The 27,481-nt window shown below is 35.2% G+C and overlaps 1 protein-coding gene across 5 annotated transcripts; it reads right to left on the minus strand.

Annotated features, from left to right (window-relative positions):
* Nucleotides 1–1,581: 1,581 nt before the first annotated feature.
* LOC106622023 (FAST kinase domain-containing protein 1, mitochondrial) lies at nt 1,582–27,481 on the minus strand. 5 transcript variants are annotated; one of them, XM_014241066.3, is made up of 9 exons: nt 27,019–27,481; nt 25,647–26,962; nt 25,437–25,585; nt 25,093–25,372; nt 4,097–4,247; nt 3,886–4,009; nt 2,346–2,455; nt 1,994–2,076; nt 1,582–1,927 (listed from the first exon to the last, which is right to left on the minus strand). In XM_014241066.3, the coding sequence occupies exons 1-9, from the start codon at nt 27,367–27,369 to the stop codon at nt 1,726–1,728; spliced, it is 2,766 nt and encodes a 921-aa protein (XP_014096541.2). In that variant the 5' UTR covers nt 27,370–27,481; the 3' UTR covers nt 1,582–1,725. The 5 variants fall into 5 exon arrangements, 4 of the variants coding, with proteins under 4 accessions (XP_014096541.2, XP_014096545.2, XP_014096544.3 ...); XM_014241070.3 differs by having other exon boundaries at nt 27,237–27,377; XM_014241069.3 differs by having other exon boundaries at nt 27,036–27,177.

Below are 27,481 nucleotides of genomic sequence, written 5' to 3' on the forward strand. Positions count from 1 at the left end.
AGAGGAATTAAATATCCTTGCCAAAGGCAAGTTAATATAGTTGGCACTATTTTTCAGGAAGCATGAGGGTATCATATCTGTTCCATTATTACAACTTTTTAACTTATTTAAGTTAAATAGGACGTCCTCTTCAGAAATAATTGAAGCGTAAATTAAAATATTCCAACACAGCACGTGGTAATGGGAAAAAGTTTTAGGAGAATTATTACAGTAGTTTGACTTGAAATAATCTACAAGCATATTGGGTATATGTGATTGTCACATGACACGATAGATTTGTATTTCATGGCGGACGGAAATTTGGAAATCCTGCGTTTGGAGTTAAGGAAATCATAAAACGACATGGACTTTCGATATTCTTTTTTACCTTATTTAAGTAAATATTGTATTTAACATTTTTTGTTTAGGTCCCAATACTGTCGACGCAAACATAATATTTAGAATAGTCGACAAGTAAACCGGTTTTTTTTTTTTAATGTTTAAAGGCTCAAGTCTTTCTGTTTTTCAATTTATATAACTCTTTCGAAAACCACGGATTTGTTCTTTCACTTTTATTAACAATTACTATTGGAACATACTTTTTAAATAATTTCGTAATTATATTATTAATTCAATATCATCATTATAATCAGGCCATGTTGCCGTAGAAAGATCTCTATTTAACTTTTTAAAATTAGCTTTTGCAAAGTTAAATCCAGTACAGAAGCTAGCAGTTTTTTCAGGATGATACGAGTTCTCTTGTAGAACAGGAGGATTACTCTGAATAATGGCTCACTTTGAAGAGGTATCAACGTATACTAAATCTAAGAATTTATCAAATTTATTCGGAATCAAATTAATTTGCCCAAGACACACGGTAAATTGAAATCTCCCGAAACGATTGTTGAATATGCATTATTTGCCATCGAGATAGCACTGTTTAATAAAGAAGATATATACAGATAAGTCCGAATGGGGTGGTATATAAGATAGGGTATTTGAAATTCGCTGTTTAAAATCTCAGTATCAAAAATTGGAGATTTTAACCTCGTTTCCAATGTAAATCCAATAATATGAAAATTTAAATTGGAATTGTTTAAGAACAAATCGATTTTGTATTAAGACCTCTAACATGAAGATTTCTTGTCAAATGAACAAATTTTCCAAACAAGAACTTTATCGTTCAGTTGTATATATCGACAGCTATATGTTACAGTGGCCCGATCAATTTATTCGGAGATTATAGATTTGCCTAGGACATTCATTCATGCCAAATTTCGTAAAGATATCTCGTCAAATAAAAAAGTTTTTAATACAATAACGTGATTTTGATCGTCGCTATATGCTATAGTGGTAAGATATAGGCGATTCCTACAAATGGACAGCTTCTTGGGAAGAAAAAGATGTGTGAAAAATTTCAGATCAATATCTCAAAAAGTAAGAGACTAGTTGGCGAACAGACAGACGGGCATGAAAAAATCGACTCAGCTCGTCATGCTGATATATGTATATATATGTTATAGGGTCTCCGACGTTTCCTTTTGGATGTTACAAACATCGTGGATGGATTCAGTTTTTACTATATACATTGAAAATTTAGAATTGTTTACTTATTTTAGTTTCTATAAAATGTTATTTATTCATTTCAATTTCAATTCATATTTCAATTTATTTTACAAATTACGTGAACATTAAGAATAATTAATCAAACAATTATATTAGGTATAAACACACTATATAACTTTTTTATATCTGCAGGAGATATTTAAGATATTTTGTTTTGATTTCAGGAGAATTCATGTATCTTGTGTTCCAATCATGCTCGTTAATATGAATCACTTTGTAGCCCATCATTTCTAAATGTTTTGTTTTAAGGTGTTCAGGTCCACGCAATGCTGTCAGATCATTTTCACAAAATGAGTCTAACCGCAGCAACAGTATTGCAAATCTAATTTAATTAATATTTCACTAATTTTACGATTCAGTGCGTAAGCAGTAAAATAAATAAACTTACTTCGTTATGCGATCTAAGATTGTTGTTTCTGCTGGAGCAGGAATAGGCTCACGATTTTTATCGAAATGTATTACAAAATCAATCTGCAAGACAAAAGGAAATAAAAATATGTCAGAATTGAAAAAGAAGATTATCCGGGCGGAACTGAATAAAACATGTCTTTCAAAATTTAAACTTTAATTTGCTCTGTAATAGCTTCGCACTCCTATAGGATGCTCCATACAAATTGTATGGCATAAGGATTTTTGCCAGCTCATTGGCGTTTCTAGCAGCAATTTAAAGCTGGCTGAAAATGGGTATACCGAATATGTAGGTGTGTATATGTATGGTATATAAACAAAAATGTATTAACTTGATATCCATAAGGTGTAATGTGATTACAGCTGAAGAAATTATCGTCGCTTAAAACTGCACTCAGGAGATTTTTGACATCATCGCCAAATTTGCTTCGAGTTTTATGTTCTATAAAATAAAATAAAATATTATCCAGTCATTTCATTAATAAAATTTAAAAAAGCGTAAAATATTTGTAGGTTAGGTGCAATAAATTAAATATTTCAATGGCCGTAGTGTGTGCTTGGTTCAGTTTGTATGGCAGCTATTTGCTATAGTGATATGATCTGAACAATTTCTTCCGAGAATACATTGTTGTCTTCGGAAATAACTCATGCCAAATTTCGTTAAATTATTTTTTTATTTGTTATCTACCACCTATAATTTTACAAAATACCATACAAACTTATATATATAAGACGATGTCAATAAATTATTTTATTATATAATAATTGCGCCAAGTGGTTCAAGAACCAAAGCTATGACAATTTAAAATGTGCTGGTTAGGTATTCAATATTTAGACAATTAGAATTCACAGATATTGCTGAATTGAGAGAAAATATCGAGAAATTTAATACCTTACATAACTCATCTTCAAATTTAGTACCAACATTCATAAACAAGCTATTGTTTGGTGTTTCGTGGAATATGTGCTTTAAGCGGAGCCACGCTTACTTTTTAAAAGCTTTCACTACGTTTATTCTTCGACACCCAGTACCAAAATACTGTATTGCATCTTCATTTGCGGCTTAGTTTAGCCCTTTCGATTGACAGAAATTTGCGGACGTAGTAATGATGCAATGAGTTTTTGCATCAAAGCAGTTAGTCCTGAGCATTCAACCTTGTTACATCGCTGCAATATCCTCGAACTTGATAATCAGCAACAAGCAGTGATCTAATCTTAAATTAGGAGTCACCATCAAGAAAAATATTATCGACTCGCTCCCGGTAAATACCGGCAACCATAATGAAACAAGAGCTCCAGTTGCTCGCGTTACTGTAGTGTTACGTCGAAACTGCTCGTTTCCTAAACCTACATGACCTCAATTAATTTATCTTTGCTTCTAAATAGGTTTTAGATTAGCGATGCAAAAACCACAATGTATACCCTTATATTCGATATAATTCTGAAAGCTACAGAAGGTATAGATAAATTTCATAATGGTTCGATGACTATTATTGGACGGTAAAAAGTTGAGCGAGGTAAGGGGAATTTTCACATGCTCGAGAATAACAATTCACAACCTGAGAACAGTTACTACTACTGCCATCGAAAAAATCAAAACATAGGGTATCATAATATCGTCTTTCACTGGACATTTAAAAACCAACTCACTTCAGAGTGGAATAAATGTTTGAAAACAAATTTTTTCGAACCCAAAAGTGTGAAGATGGTAAAGGCAAACATTTTTAAAAACAATTGTCCATGTCTAGAAAACATTTACAACACAAAAATTCATATACAATCATAATTTTGCAGGAGAATAGTATTAATTGGAAACAGCCCAATTGGAGCATGGGCTTTATCGCTTTATTTATTAAAGTAATCTAAACTTACTTTTACTGAGTTGAGCTTCCAAGTAATTTTGTTGAAACCATGGTACATTCGCCTCCGGGTAATCCAGACACACTGTGCGATTTAACTGCATTATTAAGTTAAGTACCCGTTCAGGATAAGTCGCCTGAAAAATTTTACAATGTTTTAAAAAGATGCATTTCACGAACAATTATATAAATTTATGTTAATTAAAAAATTATGAAGACAATACCTTGGAGTAACACATGTGAATCTCCTCTTCTATTCGTTGAATAAATTTAACACAAAACACTTTTTCAATAAGATCTTCAGGCATCGATTTATAGTAGCACAGCGCCAGACATGCTTGCACAATCGACAAGCCACTCATGTTTTCGAAGTCTCTACAAAAAATTTAAATTCGAAATCGTTACACTAATATCCGAAAATATGTATGTACAAATTAGCCAACTATTCTGAATAAATTTAGTTAATTTTTCGGCAGTCATTTTATTATGGTATTTAGGATGACCTTTACATATCTATTTTGATATACATACAAGTACATATGATGTGAAACAGAATAAGCAGATTCATATTTTTGTGTTGCGTTCTTTAACATTCTTTCAATAATTTACTGTTTGATTTTAAGTATTATCGAACTGTACATTTTTGCATGTTCTCTTTATTAAAGATAACAGCGCAGTTTTTCTGAGACGCACAGCGAAAAGGTCAAATTACCAATTTCACTTTTAATACCCCTTTTAAGAATCGAAAATATGTGTACTATAATTTTAGCGTATATGCTGATGGCACCAGAAATGGATAATGTTTCTTATGGGGCGAGCAAGACGATAAAAAAAAAATAATGCCATGAAGCATCTTCAGCTCTCCATAAATATCTTAATATTGTAAATATTAAAGCATGAGTTGACGAAATAAACTTATAGGAGTTACCCTGGTCAAAATCGCAACAAAGCTGTTCCAGCAATGATAGCATATTTTTATTTAATTTTCGTGAATCATTTGTGCGCAACCGTTTGGATTCCAAGTGAATTATCCACAATTATACGTAATTGTCCGTCCATCCGGCTACTGCTGTGTGAAAATGAATCATAAAATTTTCAAAATTGGAAGTAATTTGCATAGTTGTCAATTCAAATAAACTTACAAGCTTCGAATTGCTACATTTAAAAAAAAACTTTATTAGTCTTTTCTAAAATATGGATATTTTGATAATTCTAACAGTCAAACCATAAATGAATTTAGCTTTATGAAAGTGCTGAAATATTATATAAAAACCCTTTATGCATTTTAACAAAAACATTTAATGACCTAGAGTATACATATTATAATAAATTATTCAATTCAGCGAAAATATTATTAGCAAATAAACACGAAAACGGTATTTCCGGTATAAGAATCCAAGCGATTGTATTTGGGGTTTAATTTTGAAAATGATTCATACTAATATTTGTCTGTTGAAAAATTAATGAATTTCAATAGTAATTTTCACAGTTGTTAGTTGATAACGTTTAATATAAGGAATGAAGTAAGTAGAGTAGATCATTCTTCATTTTTAACAATCATATTTAAAATTTTTAACAATCATATTTACATTTTCAATTTAATTTAATTCATCGTTATTCGTTGAATAACACGGGTCAACACGAAATTTGACCTCGACTTGAAAGTGTAAAATTTCTTTAGTTTAGGTCACAAATACACGAAAAAAATATGACCTTCAAAAGTTTGCTTTTGTGGTCAGGAAACTAATTAAACGAATTTTCTCAAAATCTGTGGTTTTAATGTTTAATTTAAGATAGAACTACATAGATAAATGTATTTATCATTTTTATTAACTTTCACTATTCAAATAACTCATCGGCGAAAATTTTTCTAATTTGTGGACCAACAAAAATCCCAGCTTTAACCTTTGATTCTGATAATTTCGGAAAAAATTTTCTTAAGTATTCAAAAGCGTCTGAAGTTTGATCGAGTTTTTTCACGAATTGTTTCATCAATCCCAACTTAATATGGAGAGGGGGCATTAACACTTTTTCTGCTTCCACAATAGAACTGAATTTTACGTTTTGTTTCCCGATACAAATTTCGGTTATTTCAGGCCAAGACCGTTGAATGTAGTGCTTAGCATCTACTCTGCTGTCCCATAAGCACAGATAGCACGGAAAATTGGTATATCCGCTCTGTAACCCCATTAAAATTCCGACCATTTTAAAATCACCAATCAACTGCCAATTGTACTCGTCATACTTTACTGGGTCAAGCAAGATTTTAACACTATCATAATTTTCTTTCATATATACCGAGTGAGCAATTGGAAGAGATGGAAATTTATTTCCGTTGTGTAATAAATGGCTTTCAAGCTTTTGGTAGAGCTGTTGATGATCAAGCGCCATTCGCTAGGTATGCAAGATATGCCAATTTCTTCAAACATACCTTTGATGTCATTGCAAAAACAAAGTCCATCTTCTTTTGTGAAAAACGTTGAAAATGTCTCATGCCTAGTTCGCTGATCTGTTATATTAACATCATCAAGCAAATTCCACCGTTTTAACCGAGAGCCTAAAAGCTCTACTTTATTTTTTGGTAAATTTAAATCTCTTATTAGGTCATTATAATATTCTTTAGTAATAAGATGGTGTGTTGGTTGTTCTGGGGTAGGTAAAAACTCTTTATCGGAATTACTTTTATATGAACTCAGAGATTAGTTACTTTTTTGAGATAGATTCTTTGGTGACTCAGGCACTGGTCGAGTCAGGTAATGTGGGATTGGAGCAGAAGAAGATGCAAGGTCAGGATATTCGACAGGTTTTGCATTTTTACCTCTACGTCGTTTACTCGGGTTAACAATACAAAAGTAGCAATCATGGACATGGTTCCTTTGTTCACGCCAAATTCTTGGTGTCGCAAACTTCATAGACCTTTTTTGTGGAGTCCATGATTTATCTAGATTTCGAACAGTAAGTCAAAATATGCTTCATAGGCATCGCAGAGAACTTGACATGACTTTAATTCATATTTAGTGTCTCTAACTTTCATAAATTCATCACATACATATACAACAAAATGCATCAGCATCGTATTTACACTTTCTCGATGACATTTTAACGTTCTCTGGATTTGTACGAAACACCTGTTATTTATCACTTGAGTGCCATCTGGAGGCACTCTATGAATATAAAAACTCCACTCCAATTTCGCGGTATTTTTGAATGCATTAAAACTAATTAAAATTTGTAAAAAATTGAATAAAGTGTATTATTATTATAACTATCGCAAAAGCAAACTTTATACCAAGATAAAGTATTTTCTTTTCGGTTTTGTGTCTAAATAATCGAAAAATCATAGTATAAAGTTTAGGACAAACAACAATTATTTTTTTGTTGACCCGTGTAATATTCTTTCCCACACGTGAGCATGCCACATAAAGTTGCACATGCAAAAAACATAAATTTTCCAAATGTAAACAGCAATCGGACATTGTTTGTGTCTCAAGGCCAAAGCGAAAGCTAAACAAACAAGAAACTGTAACTTTCTGAATAGAATCTTTGACAGTATCATTGGAATACGTGGGAACAGGATCATTTCTCCATCAAATTTTCCAGTTGTTGTTGTTGTAACGATTATCTAATCCCCGTTTCTGTGATAAATTCTAGATTCGTTGTCGTCGAGGTCATCTAACGGAAGGCCCAGGAAACGAGCTGTTTCGACGGGGTCGGACCATAGGGAGAGGGGTGTTAGATGAGTGGGGTTTGTTAGGCATGCAAGGAGGTGGTTAGTGTCATGCGGAGACTTATTGCATGCAGGACATGTGTTTGGTATGTCAGGGTCTATTCTGGATAGGTAGGAGTTTAACCTGCTACAGTATCCAGAACGAAGTTGCGCGAGGGTCACTCTAGATTCGCGAGGCAACTCGAGCTCTGTGTCTGCAATGGGTGGTGGTTTGACTCGTATTACGCCATTCACTGAGAGGGAGTCGGTGAAGGTGTTAATGGCCCCACTGTGAATGGCGGTCAGTGCCTGTCTGAAGTTAGTTGCGTCCGAAGTCTGGTCGGCGTACTGTCTAATGTCGTCGACGTAGTCAAGGAAGGACCTCTTGATGTTCCTAGGAGGCGGCTCCGCTACAAGCAGGCGACTGCAGGGGTGGTTTCTGCGAAAACATCCCAGCAGAAACTGCTTGGAGAGGAGCTCGTTATGTTCCTTAACCGGAAGCATACGGGCCTCGCTATGTAGGTGTTCGATTGGAGACATCAAGAGGCATCCCGTGATAGTCCGGAGTGCAGTGTTCTGACAAGTCTGAAGCTTCTTCTTCTGCGTGTCACTGCATCCAGGCGACCATATTGCGGACCATTTTGAATAATAAAAAAAAATTTCTAGTCAAAATGGTTGCTTTGATAATATATCCTGCGAATAATTCAAAATACATCTGATCGCCTGGCATCAGCTGTTGTATCTGGAAATTAATTTTATTAACATCAATATTTTTGGTCGCTAATGTAGTCCGGCTAGTTATGATTCAAATAATTAATTTTTATTTCCGTGAAAATACTTTCAATTAATCTTTTTTCTCCTAGAAAAGCAGTTCAGAAGTTGTCTAGCAGTTTGCTGCAATTTTGGATAGAAATGGTTTGGTGTGTAGTGTGAGAAAAAAATTGAATATATTTTTCCACAAACTAAAGACGTTCACGTTATTAATTTAATTTTAATTTTTTTATGTAACATTTTTAATTTTTGATTTCACCTGAGATCACTCATATTTTTAATTTAGTACAATACATCATTTAGGTAAACGAGTATAGATACATGTTACAAATATTACATTTAGTATCACTTTATACAGTATTAGATATTCTTCAGGCCTATGTGCTAAAATATATTATCACTAAACATATTAAAAGTATAATTTAGTATGAATATAATGTAAATATGCATAGCAAAACAAAAATAGGATCATGTTTTTTAAATTAAGAGATCTTAAGAGCATTTACCAAAAAATCTTTTGCCAACCAAATGTAATTAGGGTGTTCAAAAATCCAACAAATTTAAGAAAACAAATCTTTAAGTATTACCAGATATCTTGATAATAAAGATTTTTTTCATGATATTTTGATTTCGTTTTGATATATTCACTCTAAGATTTTGATGATATTTTTTTATAAAAAATCTTCATTTTGAAAATAAATCTTCACTGCTGGCAACACTGAACTAGTCCCAAATTTCCAGATTCGATAACTTGGAGAACAGTCGGGAAACTATTTAACAACGCTGCCAATGAATATGATTGTGGCGATAATGAAAAAGCCCTGTTCATTTATTGGGCAAAGAAAATTTCCTAAAGTATTGCATTCAAAATGGACCATTTCACAAAGTGATGGACCAAGAGAAAAAAAATGGATCAAAAGGTAACCGTGCCCATAGCTCGCGGGCACTCTCGGAGGCCCAGTTCACACACGGATCGTAGCGCTCGTGCACGCAGTTCGCTGCTACGCAATTCAGCATTCTTTTTCATTTTGAATAATAAAAAAAAAAAATGGAGTAAAAGAGTTATGGGGTTTTAGTATTTCCCGAAAGATTAGGAAATTCCTGACATACATTTGGCCTTGAAAATATTAGCAGCGGGTATTCAATCCATTCTGGTGGATTAGGGAACTCCCGACTTAAGTATATCTTTGAAATTATTAAGCTTGTATTATGCAATAATTCCTTGTAAGCAAAATGTAAGTTCAACATACAAATGAACTATGCAACACGCTCTAAGCGCCGCGTAGCCGAACCGCACAAACAATTTGCGAAAATTTTATGAAAAGGAATGACAGAAAATCTCGACTCGAATTGCTGGACTCTTTTCGCTCGTGTGAACGCACAGAGTGGCACCAAAAGAGAATTTGCCGATAATGAGCGACAAAAGAGTCCCCATGTGAACACAGTATGAGCGAGCTCTGAATATACGTTTGTTTGACACAGACTTGCGAAAATTATTTTACTGTATAAGCAAAGACAGTGCCTGTTGCTTTCTGACTACGCAGCATTGTAGAATCCTACAAGTAACAAAAGAATCAGCTGTTTTCCTATGTGTGTAACCTAAGCCTGTGAGCCTAAAGTTATAAGTTTTAAAAAATATCACGGAACACATTGTAGCAGATTTGAGGCATTTGGACGTTTTAGTAGTAGAATATTAGTAAGCAACCCGTGCCAAATATGACTTTAGTAGTTGAATTTTTGAGGCAACCCGTACCAAGTGGGCCATTTTTGCGTGTGTGTATTAGTGAAAATCTTGGGATTGGTTACTTGTAGATTTATCAATGCTACGCAGCGAACAAGACTTGCGCGGAAAGTGTACGCATAATGAAGCAAAAATCAACCACTTTATATGCGCTTTAATAGTGAGTGGGAATTAGATTTTTAAGCTATTGCATAGCTTCTATTGCAGGCTTTGGGAGCGAATCAAAAAATTCCGTAACGAAAATAAACATAACACTCATAATGTTTGTATATCTGTCCACATGCAACATATGTATGTAAATATGTACACTAATTGATTCATGCGAAATGTTTATGTATGAGCTTGCATATACACATAGCCGATAAAGTCTGCGTTCACCCGACACATTTTTTTAAGTGAAGTAAAAACACAATGTAAATAGGTAATTCAATAATTTTTTAAATTCTTAAGTTCAAAATGCAATAACGGGATTTTAGTGTAATAACAAGTAAATATAGGCACCAGAAAGTCTGCGATCAGTTAGATTGAATTGGAAATACCGTTACTTCTCATGAATTTGTTCGTTCTTTTTGCGTAGATTCTATTGTTTTAATATAATTAGTCGTTTAAAGAGCTCGTGACACTTTTTTATAATATATAAAAAAATGGAAACCAAAGGAAAAGAAATTAGTCTGTCAGAAAGAAATATTATCATTAAGTTGTGGAAAGATGGCGAAAGTTTCAGAAAAATTGGGCAACCTATAGGAAGAACGTATTCTTCTGTCCAGCGCTTCGTAAACAATATAAAAAAACCGGAATTTTAACGTCAAAACCGCGATCTGGCCGGCCATAGTCTAACTATTTCCGCAGTATGCTTCGGGTCATTATCTTGTTGGAGCCAAAACGTCGAAGATAATCCAAGATTCTCTGCACTTTGTTTTAAATTGTTTTTTAAAATGTTGAAATATCACTTATCCATTGTGGATTCAATAAATTCAAGCTGACCCACACCACCAGTGGCCATGCAACACCACACCATAATTCCGCCACCTGTGTTTAACTGTACCAACAAGATTTTGCTCATAATTACATAAATACAGAAGTCGCCGGAATTCTGGAGACAAGTAATATTTTCGGATGAAAGCAATTTTTGCATTTTGGTGTATAAAGTGTTTTAAATATGAATAAACAAAGTACATTTATTAATGGAGAAAGTGATAAAAAAAATAGTAAGTACTTTATATACATACATACATTTTATTATTATCACTAATGTAGGCGAAAATAATCGATCATCAAACTCTTAATATCGTTCTTTTAGTTCAAAAAAAAATTAAAACCGTAAAGTGGGGCTATTTGGTGCAATTTTATACAATAATCTTATCTAGAATATTTCCTATTTGAGTAGCAAATTCCTTTTAATTTTTTTTAATAAGTTTACCGGTTCAGCATCTACCTTGTTAGTTTTCTTTTGTCTAAGGGTTAACGGAGAATTGATATATTTTAAGCTATTGCATAGCTTTTATCGCGGGCTTTGAGCGCGGTGACCGAATCAAAAAATTCCGTAACGGAAATAAACCTAACACGATCACAAAGTATGCACAAAATGTTTGCATACTTTGGGCGTATTTTTACATATATCAAGCGGAACAAATCAATTGAAGAGTATGGTGATTCAAAAATAATAATATTTAAGATACAATATTTTTAATGGAAAATAAAAATATGGGATTTAATAAAAATTTAATTAATAACTAATAAAATACACGGGTCAACATAAAAATAATTGTTGTTTGTCCTAAACTTCATACTATGATTTTTCGATTATTTAGACGCAAAAACGAAAAGAAAATACTTTATCTTGGTATAAAGTTTGCTTTTGCGATAGTTATAATAATAATACACTTTATTCAATTTTTTACAAATTTTAATTAGTTTTAATGCATTCAAAAATACCGCGAGATTGGAGTGGAGTTTTTATATTCATAGAGTGCCTCCAGATGGCACTCAAGTGATAAATAACAGGTGTTTCGTACATATCCAGAAAACGTTAAAATGTCATCGAGAAAGTGTAAATACGATGCTGATGCATTTTGTTATATATGTGGTGAATTTATGAGTGTTAGAGACACTAAATATCAGCTAAAGTCATGTCAAGATGGGTTAATCCGGGACGACCATCAACATCGACTACAAAAACAGATCAATTCGGTAAGAAGGCAATGCTCTGTGTTTGGTGGGATCAGTAGGGTGTGGTATAACATGAGCTTCTAAAACCAGGTGAATCTGTTAATACTAATCATTACAGACAACAAATGATCAATTTGAACCATGCATTGATTGCAATACGATCAGAATGGACCAGAAGCAAAACACGGCAAAGTAATTTTGTTACACAACAAAGCACCTGCACACTTTGGAATTGGTTCAGGATAGAATTAAAGTACTTGGCTGGGAGTTCTCTGCGATGCCTATGAAGCATATTTTGACTGTACTGTTCGAAATGAAGATAAATCATGGACTCCACATGTTGCTTGTGGTTATTGTAAAAGATCTTTGGAAGATGAGCGATTTTTAATTGAGCGGCGAATCTACTATAATAGAAATTGATTTAAATTCTATAGTTTAGGCTGGTATCGAGGTGAAAAAAGGTCTATGAAGTTTGCGACACCAAGAATTTGGCGTGAACAAAGTAACCATGTCCATGATCGCTACTTTTGTATTGTTAACCCGAGTAAACGACGTAGAGGTAAAAATGCAAAACCTGTCGAATATCCTGACCTTGCATCTTCTTCTGCTCCAATCCCACATTACCTGACTCGACCAGTGCCTGAGTCACCAAAGAATCTATCTCAAAAAAGTAACTAATCTCTGAGTTCATATAAAAGTAATTCCGATAAAGAGTTTTCACCTACCCCAGAACAACCAACACACCATCTTATTACTAAAGAATATTATAATGACCTAATAAGAGATTTAAATTTACCAAAAAAAAAAGTAGAGCTTTTAGGCTCTCGGTTAAAACGGTGGAATTTGCTTGATGATGTTAATATAACAGATCAGCGAACTAGGCATAAGACATTTTCAACGTTTTTCACAAAAGAAGATGGACTTTGTTTTTGCAATGACATCAAAGGTATGTTTGAAGAAATTGGTATATCTTGCATTCCTAGCGAATGGCGCTTATTCATCAACAGCTCTACCAAAAGCTTGAAAGCCATTTTATTACACAATGGAAATAAATTTCCATCCCTTCCAATTGCTCACTCGGTACATTTAAAAGAAAATTATGATAGTGTTAAAATCTTGCTTGACGCAGTAAAGTATGACGAGTACAATTGGCAGTTGATTGGTGATTTTAAAATGGTCGGATTTTTAATGGGGTTACGAGAGGATATACCAAGTTTCCGTGCTATCTGTGCTTATGGGACAGCAGAGCGGATGCTAAGCCCTACATTCAACGGTCTTGGCCTGATAGAACCGAATTTTGTATCGGGAAACAAAACGTATAATTCAGTTCTATTGTAGAAGCAGAAAAAGTGTTAATGCCACCTCTCCATATTAAGTTGGGATTAATGCAACAATTCGTGAAAAAACTCGACCAAACTTCAGACGCTTTTGAATACTTAAGAACATTTTTTCCGAAATTATCTGAAGCAAAGGTTGAAGTTGGGATTTTTGTTGGTTCACAAATAAGAAAAATTTTTGCCAAAGAACAATTTCCAAAGTTGCTTACTGGCATTTAAAAGGCAAGTTGGAACAGTTTCAAAGTAGTAGTTTCTGGATTTTTAGGAAATAATAAAGCTAAAAACTATGAAAAGTTAGTTGAAAATATATATGTAAAAAATATATGTTAACAAATTTTAAGGCCATGGACTGCAGAATGTCTTTAAAAGTACATATGCTACATGCCCATTTAGATACATTTCAGAACAACATGGGAGTGTATTCAGAGGAGCAAGGAGAGCGCTTTTATCAGGACATCATGAACTTTGAACAGCGATATCAGGGCCAATATAATGAAAACATGATGGGAGACTATATTTGGGTTTTATTAAGAGAAAGCACTTATGAACACAAAAAAAAAAGTAAAACTGTACACTTTTAACTCATTTTTTGTTCTTTCTTAAGTTATTTGAATAGTGAAACTTAATAAAAATGATAAATACATTTATCTATGTAGTTCTATCTTAAATTAAACATTAAAACCACAGATTTTAAGAAAATTCGTTTAATTAGTTTCCTCACCATAAAAGCAAACTTTTGAAGGTCATATTTTTTTCGTGTATTTGTGACCTAAACTAAAGAAATTTTACACTTTCAAGTCGAGGTCAAATTTCGTGTGGACCCGTGTTATTTAATATTCGGAGTCATAATATTAGTAACATTCTTATTACTTTGGTAAATAGCTACCCCACCTTATGGAACAGTATCTCGTTTGAATTGAACAATACAATTGAAATTATGTATTTCAATCGGATTATCAATGGTAATAAATTTCCATTCCATGACAACTTTTCTTTCGAAAAAAATGAATTTGAAAATTAATAATAATTTACAAGAATCGATAACAAAATATGGAACCATATTGACGCGGTATTTTCTAGATATTTACAGGATATCAAGTCTCAAACTTATGTTTCTTATATCAGTTATCATAAACCTGAATAACCTACATGTGTTGTAAGATAATAAAAGTATTTTAAACTTTATTAACATCTCATTTATTTAACAAAAGAAAACAATTTGTAATCGGTCACCACGCTCTAAAAGTATAACTTGAATTAATATCAAAGAAAAAAAAAATACTGCATAAGAAAAAAATAAATAATTATAATTGTTGTTGATAAAAAATGCTATGCAAAAGCTTTACCGCGGCAGTCCCCGAGTTCCACACGTATTTTTCTTTGTTGAACATTTAAATAGATACATATATAATTTGTTTGATATATCAGTTCTTATTTATTAATAATTAAAAATAAATAATTTATAATTTTCATTAATAATTTTTTTACAATACTAGTAAGCTCATAAACAATTGTGTTGTTAGTTGAAACAGAGCTTTAGAAAATATTTTGCGGAAAAAAATACTATTTTCATACAAAAACGATTTTAAGGAAACCAGTGATGGTCCTCATTACATTTGAACTGAAAAACGGAGGGGACAAGTAAAACATATCACTGAAACAGTTGAGTCGCTCTCCACCCGCATACAATCACAAAAAATAAAACGTTTGAATGCGTAAGAATGTCGACTACTGATTTAAAGTAAGTATTGTTTCGATTTAAAATGTATTTAAGACTTATATTTTCACTTTTATATCCACTTACACTTCACTAATTCGTTTGTACATATTTATTTCACTTTATATAGTGAAAAAATTGTTTTTTTTTAATATTTAACTTTTTTTTCAATTCTATTTATTCACACAATAATACAACGGTTGCATACTGACAAATAACCAGTGTTACCATACTAATACATTTTGCAAACGATCAAAAATAAAACAAAAAGAAAGATTATATCCCAAATACAGGAACAATAATCGGAGATGGTAAATAAAATACTAACCATCGACGACCATCAACAACGACTACAAAAACAAAATTGGTTCAGGATAGAATTAAAGTACTTGGCTGGGAGTATTCAGCAGACTTGGTCCCGATTACTATTTGTTTTCATCGATGAGACACGCATTGGCTGAGCTTTGATTCCTACGCAGAAGTCGAAGATTGGGTGTCTGATTGGTTTGCTTCAAAAAACGAACATTTCTATAAGCATGGTATCCACAAATTGCCAGAAAGGTGGTCGAAATGTGTAAAAAGCAATGGACAATAATTTGAAACATTTTTTTTTACTTTCTCATTCAAAATTCGTATTTCGGTGCAACGGTATATTCTTGGTCTGGAGAACATCCTCTATCCGCCCATACCCATCTTATTCCCGAAATCCTAGGACGGTATTCTAAAGCCGACCCTACACTTCCGTGTGAATTTCAGGCAAATTCATTTTCAATCCTACATTCGGAATTCTATCTTTCACTATTTAATTTTACATTTCTCTTTCAAAATGAATTTCGAGGGGAAATTAATGGTCTGAAAAACGAAATCCCCAGGTAAATATTCGGTTTTTATTCACTTCAAATTAATGGTGTGAATTTGGTGCATGCAAACATGTAAATAAATTTAAGTGTTAAAATTATGCAGACAAAATATTTAAAATAGTTTATTTTAATTATTATATGGGGAAAATAAAAGAACGCAGAGCAGGATGCAATTATTATTCGAGCCTTGGAAGCTCATAGTGACTTTGCTGGAGGCTTTGTAAAGGGTGACAAAAATAAAGTCTATACGCTGTGAAACTAATTGGTTACAGAGTTTAATGTACATGGTCCACCAGAAAAAGATATGTCTGGCTTTAAAAATTCCCTCGTCTTCATATTCATTTTAATTTCCACTTTTACTTGAATTCCAGAACCTGCCTGATTATTTATAATTTCTATTTTCTTGCTCTAAATTTATGATTTATTATAAAATTAATGAAAACAGTAAAGTAAGGAAGTAGTTATTTCGGATGTAACCGAACATTTTATACTTTTACAACTTGCAAGAATCAAAGCAAGGGAAATTCCTTCAGGTGCTGGCAAAACTTAATAATATTAAACAAGTAAACAGGGCTAAGTTCGGGTGTAACCGAACATTTTATAATATTGCAACCTGCAAGAATCAAAGCCCGGGGATACCTTAAGGTGTTGGTAAAACTTTATATTAAACAAGTAAGGAAGGGATAAGTTCGGATGTAACCGAACATTTTATACTCTCGCAACATCAAATGGTATACTCGTTTAAGATTTCTTTGTGGATTGACCGATATTTTCGGTAAAAGGTCAACTATGGGCACTGGGGTCCACATATTCAGTACCTAGGGGTTTGAACAGTTTTGGTTCGATTTAGACAATTTTTGGTCACAAGGTGGCATACTTTAAGCGTATTATTCACGTAAAGTTTTACCCCGATATAATTATTGTTGCATGATTTGCATAGTGGAAAGTGAAAAAATCAGATAAAATTTAAAATGGTGTTATATGAAAAATAGGCGTGGTTGTAATCTGATTTCGCCTATTTTCGCACTATAACATAGAAATATGAGAAGAATATTATGTACCGAATTTGGTTGAAATCGGTTAAGCAGATCCCAAGATATGGGTTTTCACCGAAAAGTGGGCGGTGCCACGCCCACTGACTAATTTTGAACGTGGTCCGTATAAAGTCATGTTATACCATCCAAGGGATAAAATTTAATGTCTCTGGCTTGTTTAGTGCTTGACTTATCGCGCTTTTAGTAGTTTTTAACAGTACCGTAATATGGGGAGTGGGCGGGGCTGTCACCCGATTTCACCCATTTTCACACCGTCGATAGAGATGCTAAAAACATTTGTTCCCAGTGAATTTTGTTATTATAGCTTCAGTGGTATAGCAGATATACACATTGAACTTATTAGGGGGCGGGACCGCGCCCACTTTTAAATAATCATTAAAACTGCAGATGCCCCTCCCTAACGTGATCCTGTATACCAAATAAGTCTTGTGGAGCTTAGTTATGGCAATTTATTTGTTTTTGATTAATGACGTTTTGTGGGCGTGGCAGTGGTCCGATGACGCTCATCTGCAATACCAACTGTCTTACGGTACCAAGAAATATGTGTACCAAGTTTCATCTTGATATCTCAATTTTTACTCAAGTTACAGCTTGCACAGACGGACGGACGGACAGACAGTCACCCTGATTTCGGCATAAGACTTGTTAGAATAACTAAAAGCATTATAAGTAGTATATGGGAGTTGGAGGTAGTATTGACCCGGTGAAAGAATCACATGGAATTTAAAATTGTATATGAGAATTAGGTGTGGTTGTAGTCCGATTTCGCAACGTAAGATATCACCATCAGAATAATGTTATATACCGAATTTGGTTAAAATCAGTCGAACAGGTCCCGAGATATGTAATTTCACCTAGTAGTATATATAATGTCTGACATATTTAGTCATTGATTTATCGCACTTCACCATAAGTTGTTGTTGTTATAACGATTATCTAATCACCGTTTGGGTGATAAATGATTCGTTGTCGTCGAGGTCATCTAACGGAAGGCCCAGGAAACGAGCTGTTTCGACGGGGTCGGACCATAGGGAGAGGGGTGTTAGATGAGTGGGGTTTGTTGGGCATGCAAAGAGGTGGTTAGTGTCATGCGGAAAATCATTGCATGCAGGACATGTGTTTGGTATGTCAGGGTCTATTCTGGATAGGTAGGAGTTTAACCTGCTACAGTATCCAGAACGAAGTTGCGCGAGGGTCACTCTAGATTCGCGAGGCAACTCGAGCTCTGTGTCTGCAATGGGTGGTGGTTTGACTCGTATTACGCCATTCACTGAAAGGGAGTCGGTGAAGGTGTTAATGGCTCCACTGTGAATGGCGGTCAGTGCTTGTCTGAAGTTAGTTGCGTCCGAAGTCTGGTCGGCGTGCTGTCTGATGTCGTCGACGTAGTCAAGGAAGGACCTCTTGATGTTCCTAGGAGGCTGCTCCGCTGCAAGCAGGCGTCTGCAGGGGTGGTTTCTGCGAAAACATCCCAGCAGAAACTGCTTGGAGAGGAGCTCGTTATGTTCCTTAACCGGAAGCATACGGGCCTCGCTATGTAGGTGTTCGATTGGGGATATCAAGAGGCACCCCGTGATAGTCCGGAGTGCAGTGTTCTGACAAGTCTGAAGCTTCTTATTCTGCGTGTCACTGCATCCAGGCGACCATATTGCGGCTGCATAATTGAGGACCGGCCGGCCGATTGCCTTGTATGTTGCCAACAACGTTTCTTTGTCCTTTCCCCATGAGCTGCCGGCAAGCGACTTGAGGATTTTGTTGCGGCTCTGTACTTTGGCAGTTATCGCGGTCGTATGAGGAGTGAAAGCGCACAGACTGCCCAAAGTGACGCCTAAAATTTTAGGGTTATTTACTGTCGGAATTTTTGTGCCATCGACTGAAATGTTCAGGTCCAGTCTGTACTCCTTCGTCCAATTGGTGAAGATGGTCGCTGTGGATTTAGTGGGGGAGAGTGTTAAGTTCCTTGCAGAAAAGAAGCGAGAAAGATCGGAGAGGTAGCCGTTTACTTTTGAACACATGCCATCGATTCCATTGCCCGACGTCAATATCGTACAGTCATCTGCGTACGAGGTCATTGAAATTCCCGCTGGTGGCTGGGGGAGTTTTGAAATGTAGAAATTAAACAGTAGCGGGGAGAGGACACCGCCCTGCGGAACCCCCTGTTTAATTTTCCTGAGTTTGGAGTTTTGACCTCAAAATAGTACGGATGAGTGTCGACCGCTCAGGTAGTTCATGGTCCACCGCTTCAGCCCTGGAGGGAGCGTTGATTGTTCCAGGTCCTCAAGTAGCGTTGCGTGACTGACTGTGTCAAAAGCTTTTGACAAGTCCAACGCTACGAGGATCGTCCTCTCGCAGGGTGGCTTCTGGTTCAGGCCATGAACTATCTGGGCGTTTATGACGCTAAGTGCTGTGGTGGTACTGTGCACTTTACGGAAGCCATGCTGATGGTCTGCTAGGCTCAGGTGGTGGGTGAATGACGGGAGTAACAAGGCCTCAAGTGTCTTCACTACTGGGGAAAGGAGAGTTATCGGGCGATAAGACTCCCCTTTGTTGGCGGGTTTCCCAGGTTTCAGCAGTGGGACCACTCTTCCGACTTTCCACACATCGGGTATTTGAAGAGTGGATATCGACAGGTTAAGGACCTTGGTGAGGTAGTTTACTCCCGTTGGGCCTAGATGTTTTAACATCAGCATGCTTATTCCGTCAGGGCCGATGGATTTAGACGATTTCGCCTTTTTGATGACACTCTGAACCTCCCCATCGGTGAAAGTAAGTGGTGCGCAGTCTTTTGGCATTTTGCGCAGCCGTCGGGTAACACATCGTTTGGCCTTGTCGGGCGAAGGGTGCAGTATAAACTGCCGGCTAAAGTAGCTCGCGCACTTCTTCGGGTCCGAGGAGGCATGGCCATCGAATTGAATTTCAACCCGATCGTCATGTTTCCTCGGATTTGACAGGGCCTTGACAGTAGTCCAAAGCTTACTCACACCGGTGGAGAGGTTGCAGGACTTCAGGTGCTCTATCCATTTTGTCCGCTTATGATGGTTTACCATTTGCCGAATCTCCAAATTGAGATCCCTTATTCGGGGATCACAGGGATCGGCATGGCGTAAGGTGTCGCGCTCATTTGCTAATACAGCTGCTTCGGCTGGGAAATTAGGGCGGAGTTCCGCTATTCTTCCAGCCGGTATGAAGCGAGCTGTAGCAGCAGCGATCACCTTGCGGAATTGACGCTCGCCAACGATGACGTCCGTAGGAATGGATAGTGCGTTGAAGGTGCTCTCAGTAAATTCTGTGAAGCCGACCCAGTTAGCTTTGTTAAAGTTAACATAGGTGCGGTTATCCACAGAAATAAAGTCAGGAGGTTTCTCGATCGAGATAATTATGGGCAGATGGTCTGATGCAAGAGTTAGCATAGGTCGCCAGGTTATACTATTTATCAGACCACCGCTAGCGATGGTAATATCTGGCGAGCTATTACAGGTGCCCATAATTCTGGTGGGGGCTTCGTCGTTCATTGTGCAGAATTTCGAATCGTCTATCTGTTCCGCCAGCTCCATCCCCCTACGATCGTTTGACAGGCAGGAATGCCAAAGATCGTGATGCGCGTTAAAGTCGCCTAGCACCAGACGGTTTTCACCACGAAGTAGCGCATCTATATTCGGGTGATATCCTGTTGGGCAACATGTAACTGGGGGGATGTATATATTAAATATTTCGAGCTCGACATCGCCTGACCGGACAGCTATACCCTGACATTCTAGGGTGGTGTCCCTGCGGTCGATGTCAACATCGATTAGACGATATTGCACGGTGTTGTGCAATATGAAGGCTAGGCCTCCACCATTATCCCGCTCGCGATCCTTACGTAAAACGTTGAAACCTGCACAACTCAGAAGATCTGAGCGGCTGTTTAACTTGGTTTCTTGGACCGCAGCTATCGTTACGCGCTCCCGGCTCATAAATGCAACTATCTCCTCGATCTTGCTCTGGAGTCCGTTGCAGTTAAATTGTAAGAGTCGCGTTTGTCGCGGGTGTCCAGTCGTGATCCTAGGGGTGAGTGGGGTGCGTGTAGGTGGTGGTTGTTGCAGCTGTGCTATCCGCATGGGCGGTTGTCGCACTATGGTGTTGGTTGGCGACGCCACTGTTTGTGATTGCGGGGGCAGACTCCCACAGCATGGGGCAACATACGACGCACTCCACTCTCGTGTGGTGCGCAGGCCAGAACACGACAGAAAGTGACACCAGCCAGTACAAGAATTGCACTTGACTGATGTGACATTCCGGCGTATTATGGTCTGACACACGGGACAGACTGTGCGAGGAACCAGGAGTTCACTTCACCATAAGTAGTTTTGACAGTACCGTTATATGGGGAGCGGGCGGGGCTATAATCAGTTTTAATCCATTTTACAGTGTCGGTAGGGGTGCTTAAGTGATTTGTCCTGAACGAATTTAGTTATTTTAACTTGAATGGTTTGGGATACCTTAAACCTTTTATAGAACGGAGCCAAGCCCATTTTTTCAAAATTTTTAGCCCACAGGTGTCCCTTGCTACTGCGCCACCTGTGCCAAATTACAGTTCTATCTTAATTTAGTGCTTAGTTATGACACTTTCGTTTAATGGCGCGTTTTGTGAGCGACGGACGGACGGACAGACAGTCACCCGAATTTCAACTTGTCTCTTCATCCTGATCATTTATATATATATAACCCTATATCTAACTCGATTATTTTTAGGTGTTACAAACAACCGTTAGGTGAACAAAACTATTATACTCTGTAGCAACAAGTTTCGAGAGTATAAAAATGTTGCGAAATAAATAAACATTCATTATTCGATGAAATCGTGAATAAATTACAATCAAATATTGACTCAGTACTTTGTGAGCGCTCGTCAAAGATGGACACCAGCAAAGAGAAAATTCGCTATATTTTCCAATATAGTATACTGTTAACGAACGTGTAGCAAAAAAGTGGTTTGCTAGGTTCCGTTCCGGTAATTTCGATGTCAAAGATGCACCACGCGTCGGGAGGCCTGTCGTCGAAAATTGCGATAAAATCATGGACATCTGGAAACAGACCGTCACTGGGCTCATTATTTAATTGTTGAGGAACTAAAGATAAGCCAGAAACCCGTTTGGAAGAATTTGCATAACCTTGGATTCAAAAAGAAACTCGATGTTTGGGTGCCACACGAACTAACGCAAAAAAACATGACGGATCGATTCTATTTCCATCTGAATTCCCAAATGGGACCGGATTGACGGCCAGGAAGGTTTTGCAGTGTGTTTGGTGGGATTGGCAAGGAATCATCTACTACGAGCTGCTATATATATTTTTTTTTAATTGATTTTGACTTTTAACATAATTGAGATATAAACTATTTTCTCTTTTAAGTTGGATCAAACTGAATACAGTGTGCTAACTTTTAATAAAAATCGGTTCAGTAGTTCATAAGTTTACCCCGGACAAACAACGTAACACGTAATTTTTATATATGCAGATAAATAATGTTATTTTTAATAATTTTATTTTTCTGTCGCTACAACAACAATATATACACCTCTTAAGTTTTATATTACCTTTCGGTTGAATTAAAAAAATATATAAATTTGCTACCAATTTTCATGCTTTCGAGTTAGATATAGAGTTATATACAAGTATGTACTCGTATATAAATGACAAGGATGATGAGACGAATTGAAATACCTGTCCGTCCGTCATTGTTATTATTGTATCTAAAATTACTAAAATCGGGTGAAAACTTTCTTAAGCCCCCATGTAAGTAATATAAGTGTTTCCAGAACTCAGAGAATATCTTTGTTACCTTGTTGTTGTAGCGAAAAAAAACCTCTTGAAATAAATTTGAAAAATGCTGCCGAGTTGACAGTCCTTGGCCAAATAAAAAAACCGGGTCCGTTCTGGTTACGTAGACCCGACTGTCGTGGGAACTGAGAGAACATTATTATTTGGTAATGTTATGTCATAATGCCAAAAATGGATACAAACGGATCAATACCTACTGCATATACGGCCAATATGAAATATATGTTGTTACAACAACAACAACAACAAATATATCTTAGGAAAAGTAAGTGCACATATACATATATACAATACTATATTTTAATGCCGATGTGTGACATCGATTCTAGAGCCCTTATATAATGATTTTCGTTATTCTAGTAGATCTTTATCTTATTCTCGTTTATACTGAAGTAATGCCAAACGTTAATGTTTATATCTTCTCATATCCCCAATTTACCTAATAAAGTAACTTCCGACTTTCAACCTGACTTTAAACCGTTTATGATGGTCAAAGTTTGTGATATTTTCCTGAAATTAAATGTCTCAGTTTTCTTAAAAATTATATGGTTTAGCACTGAATTTGAATAAAATTTAATATATTTTGGTCTAAGCCATATCCCTAATATAACTAATTTCGATCCTCTGGTTGACACATCAACCCAATATACCATATTTAATTTAGCCTCTTCCGTTGAGTTTATAGTATAAGTTTATAAGATAACAAATATCCTAGGTAATCCTTCACGCTTCCATCGAATAATGAATGTTAAATTTTTTCGCAACATATTTTAACCCGATTTTATCTTTTGGGATGGTCTGCGGATGACGGTAAAGTCAGAGTCGGTAAAGACGGTGTCTTTAAGAAATGACGATAGGATGATTATAGGGGGGGGTCTAAAATCTGAAAAAATCGATGACGTAATTTATGGACGGCCCCATATACATATATTATCTTTGAGAAAATATGTTCAGCTAATTTCATTAAAATATCACACACATTTCATTAAAATATCACACACAAAATCGATGACGTAATTTATGGACGGCCCCATATACATATATTATCTTTGAGAAAATATGTTCAGCTAATTTCATTAAAATATCACACACATTGACTAATATAAACGGTTTAAAGTCGGGAAATCAGTACTCCAGGTATATTGTTTCCACGCAATTCATGAAATAACTTCTGCTAAAATAACGAAAAGAACGAAAATCATTGTATAATATAATATATGGTATAAGGGAGCTGGGTGATTCGTTGATCGATTTCACACGTTTTCCCGATTAAAATATATTATAGCCAATATATTATACTATATCAACTTAATTTTCCTAAGTCATTTTACATTTTGACCAATCGGAACTTTGTAATTCGTATATTATGGCTAGGTATAGTATTTTATCGATTTTATCTGTATTTGATAATACTATCTATAGCTATCACAACAAATTTTTACCAGATATTCCAGATTTATCATAATTTATATACTCTCGCATTATGTTTCACATAATAGTAGTTTTGTTCACTTGTGAGAAATGTGTGAAATGAATCCACGAATTACGACAGCTCTTATATATAATACCGACCCCTATTGCCTTTCTGTGAATATATTTTCTCAAACATAACATGATATGGTACACCCTCACTTGCAGAATTATAATAACTTTATTTATAATTAAATATATATACGTATCTCAACAGGAGATATCTCAATAAAACCAAGCGAGAATATTTCGACTACTTTTATGGCATTCGATAGTAAATAAATAATGGCCCTCGCCATTAATATGATAAATATAGTGATTTGTGTTAGCTACATCGTTTTTTTTTATTGCAAATATCTCGGACATGTAACAAAACGTAGTAATGAATCTATGTGAGTATATAACCTATTGTTTAAATTAATACGATGCAAACATTATATTCCCTGAAATTATTCCCATATTTTACCCTGAAAATATTTAAATCCTTTATTAATCCTAGAAAATTGCGAGAGTATAAAATGTTTGGTTACATCCAAACTTAGCCCTTCCTTCCTTGTTTAGTAGTAATACATACCGTTTTAAAATAAATGCAGCGCTATTCAGTACAGCTTGAGATTGTGGGATATATCCTAAATTATAACCACAACTTAATACTTTCTCCACAGTTTCGCCAATTAAGTATCTATGGTTTTTTTCTATGTATGTGAACATTGCTTCCATAGCAATAGGTACAATACAGTTTGATATATTGAAATTGTAAGCCATTTCCCGAATTATACGTGAATTAAGTTCACTATAATCAAGTTGATTATATCTGCCTAAGGCTTCTTGATAAATTGTTTTATTTTTTAAAGCTAAATAAAAAAATAGAAAAAAATGTATGTATATCTTCATAGTTATATTATTTAAAAAACAAACATTTTCTATATCCAAGTGTTCGCACTATGGTGTTTAAATCCAAAATTGACAAGTACTTGCTCTCCAAATGGCGCCCAATGCAATCGCTTAATACGCTATCTATAGTAGCTAGTTGCATCCCTAATAACGACGGAATCGTATTACGAAACCTAAAATATGTTTGTTTATACACTGTTATATAATTTAGTCCATATTCAGAAATCAACTTACCGCAATTCCAAAGCAATATGAATGCCACGACTGAGAAGAAAGCAATCTATAGCACTGAATTGACTAGACATGGATATAATCTTGGAGAGTACAACATTAGGAAACTTTTTCCATCCAAAAGGTGTATGACCATATGCTAATACAAAAGCTGCTAATCGCGCAAAATTAGAGGGTAATCGTCCAGATACATCACTTTCTATCAATTCCATAGCCAACTGAGAGAGTCTCCGTTCGAGAGGAATGAATCGATATGTTCCTCCCAAATTATTATTAAAATGCATATAACGGTGACAGTGTCTCAGAAACCGAAGGTGTGTTTTCTCTTCATCATTCGTATTCAAAGATTTCAAAATATTAGCCCAATATGCATCACATATTTTCGAATCTGATATTTTTAAAGCACGAATTATTTGAAAATACTCGGCCGCCGGATATGGAGTAAGGCTTTTTTCGGGAGTAAAAAGTAAATTTTTACAAATTTCAATTGTTGGCTCACGCCAACGAGGTTCTATAAATGGTAAATAGGCAGCGAGAACATCAACTGTTTGGTCGCTTTGAATTAAATCTTTCATCAATTTGCAAAGTGGGCTAATTAAAGCTGCTGGTTCCAAATGGTAACCAAAAACTCTACTTATGGTTTTTAGATCCGTTATATTTAGATTTGATAAATTTGGGTATAGTAAACTTAACAACTGTCGTATAATTTGCCCATTTTTTTGTGACCATATTGAAATATTTAATAAATGTAGTAGTTTTACTGTCGTTCTTGGATTTTTTGCGTTGATAACACCATTTCTAATTAAAAGTGTTAATTTTTTTTTAAATGTTTCCAAAATATCTTTCGTAATCAATGGTTGGAGGTTAATTATGCATATTGAAAGAAGACGTAAGTCTTCCTCATTGTCACACTGTTCAATATGGGACATTATATGTGGAATAAAGTGTCTACAAATCGTAGGAACATGAAAATCATTGCCAGTGTTAATACCAACTGCTAATCGGGATAATGCAGCTAACGAAATTGGTTTATCGGATGACGTAATAAGGATATTCTTTAGTGCACCCAGGAGCAACTGCTGCATAACCACATTAGTGTTAGGAACTTCAAATTTTCGGAGGCAAAGATAACAACAACTTTGCTCTGTAATATTTATTGACTTTACGTGGGGTTTCAAAACACTCAAAATTACTTTTAATAATTCTTCTTTAACTAAGCAACTTTTAGGATCTTGTAAAATATCTTTCAAAACCAATATTGACTGAACAATATGGTTGCGTTTAAATACATATCGATATTCTTTTATGAACTCCAACAGCTGTAAAAATTTAGATACATTTTTTTTTGTTATTAATTTTTTTCAACAATACAAACTTGGGTTGTATCCTTACAAGCATTAAGCTCTGATATAATTTCATCTTCGTTTTCATCATATAATAGCGATTTGAATTTAAAAGTTGATGATTCTGTTTCATTAACTGACAATGGGTCGATGGTATTGTTAATTAGCACAGGATCATTATGGATTGTAATGTCTGTCATTGGTTTAAAGACAATTTTATCTGATGAAATATTGTTATGAATAAACCGACCATTCAAATGTTTACTGTGGCCCATTTTTTTTTTCGGAAATATGTGAAGTTTTACACTGTGTACATTAGTAATACGCTTTTGATAAACACGAACAAGTGTAAATTTTTGCTTTGTAATAATATTTAATAACATAATTCAAACTCTTGTTTTCCAAATAACAAAATAATATAAAGCTATTGGCAGATAAACCTAAACCATGGTATAAGGGAGTAGCGAAAGTCCTATTCACAATAGTTTCGCCACC

The sequence above is a fragment of the Bactrocera oleae genome, chromosome 3 (assembly GCF_042242935.1).
Source record: "Bactrocera oleae isolate idBacOlea1 chromosome 3, idBacOlea1, whole genome shotgun sequence".
Classification (NCBI taxonomy): Eukaryota; Metazoa; Arthropoda; class Insecta; order Diptera; family Tephritidae; genus Bactrocera; species Bactrocera oleae.

Coding starts and splice junctions, on each gene's coding strand:
- LOC106622023 (XM_014241066.3), bottom strand. CDS start 27,369: ATGTTATTAAATATTATTACAAAGCAAAAATTTACACTTGTTCGTGTT. Junction 26,963..27,018: donor CTTGTAAGGATACAACCCAA/GTTTGTATTGTT, acceptor AAATTTTTACAG/CTGTTGGAGTTCATAAAAGA. Junction 4,010..4,096: donor TTCACATGTGTTACTCCAAG/GTATTGTCTTCA, acceptor AAAATTTTTCAG/GCGACTTATCCTGAACGGGT.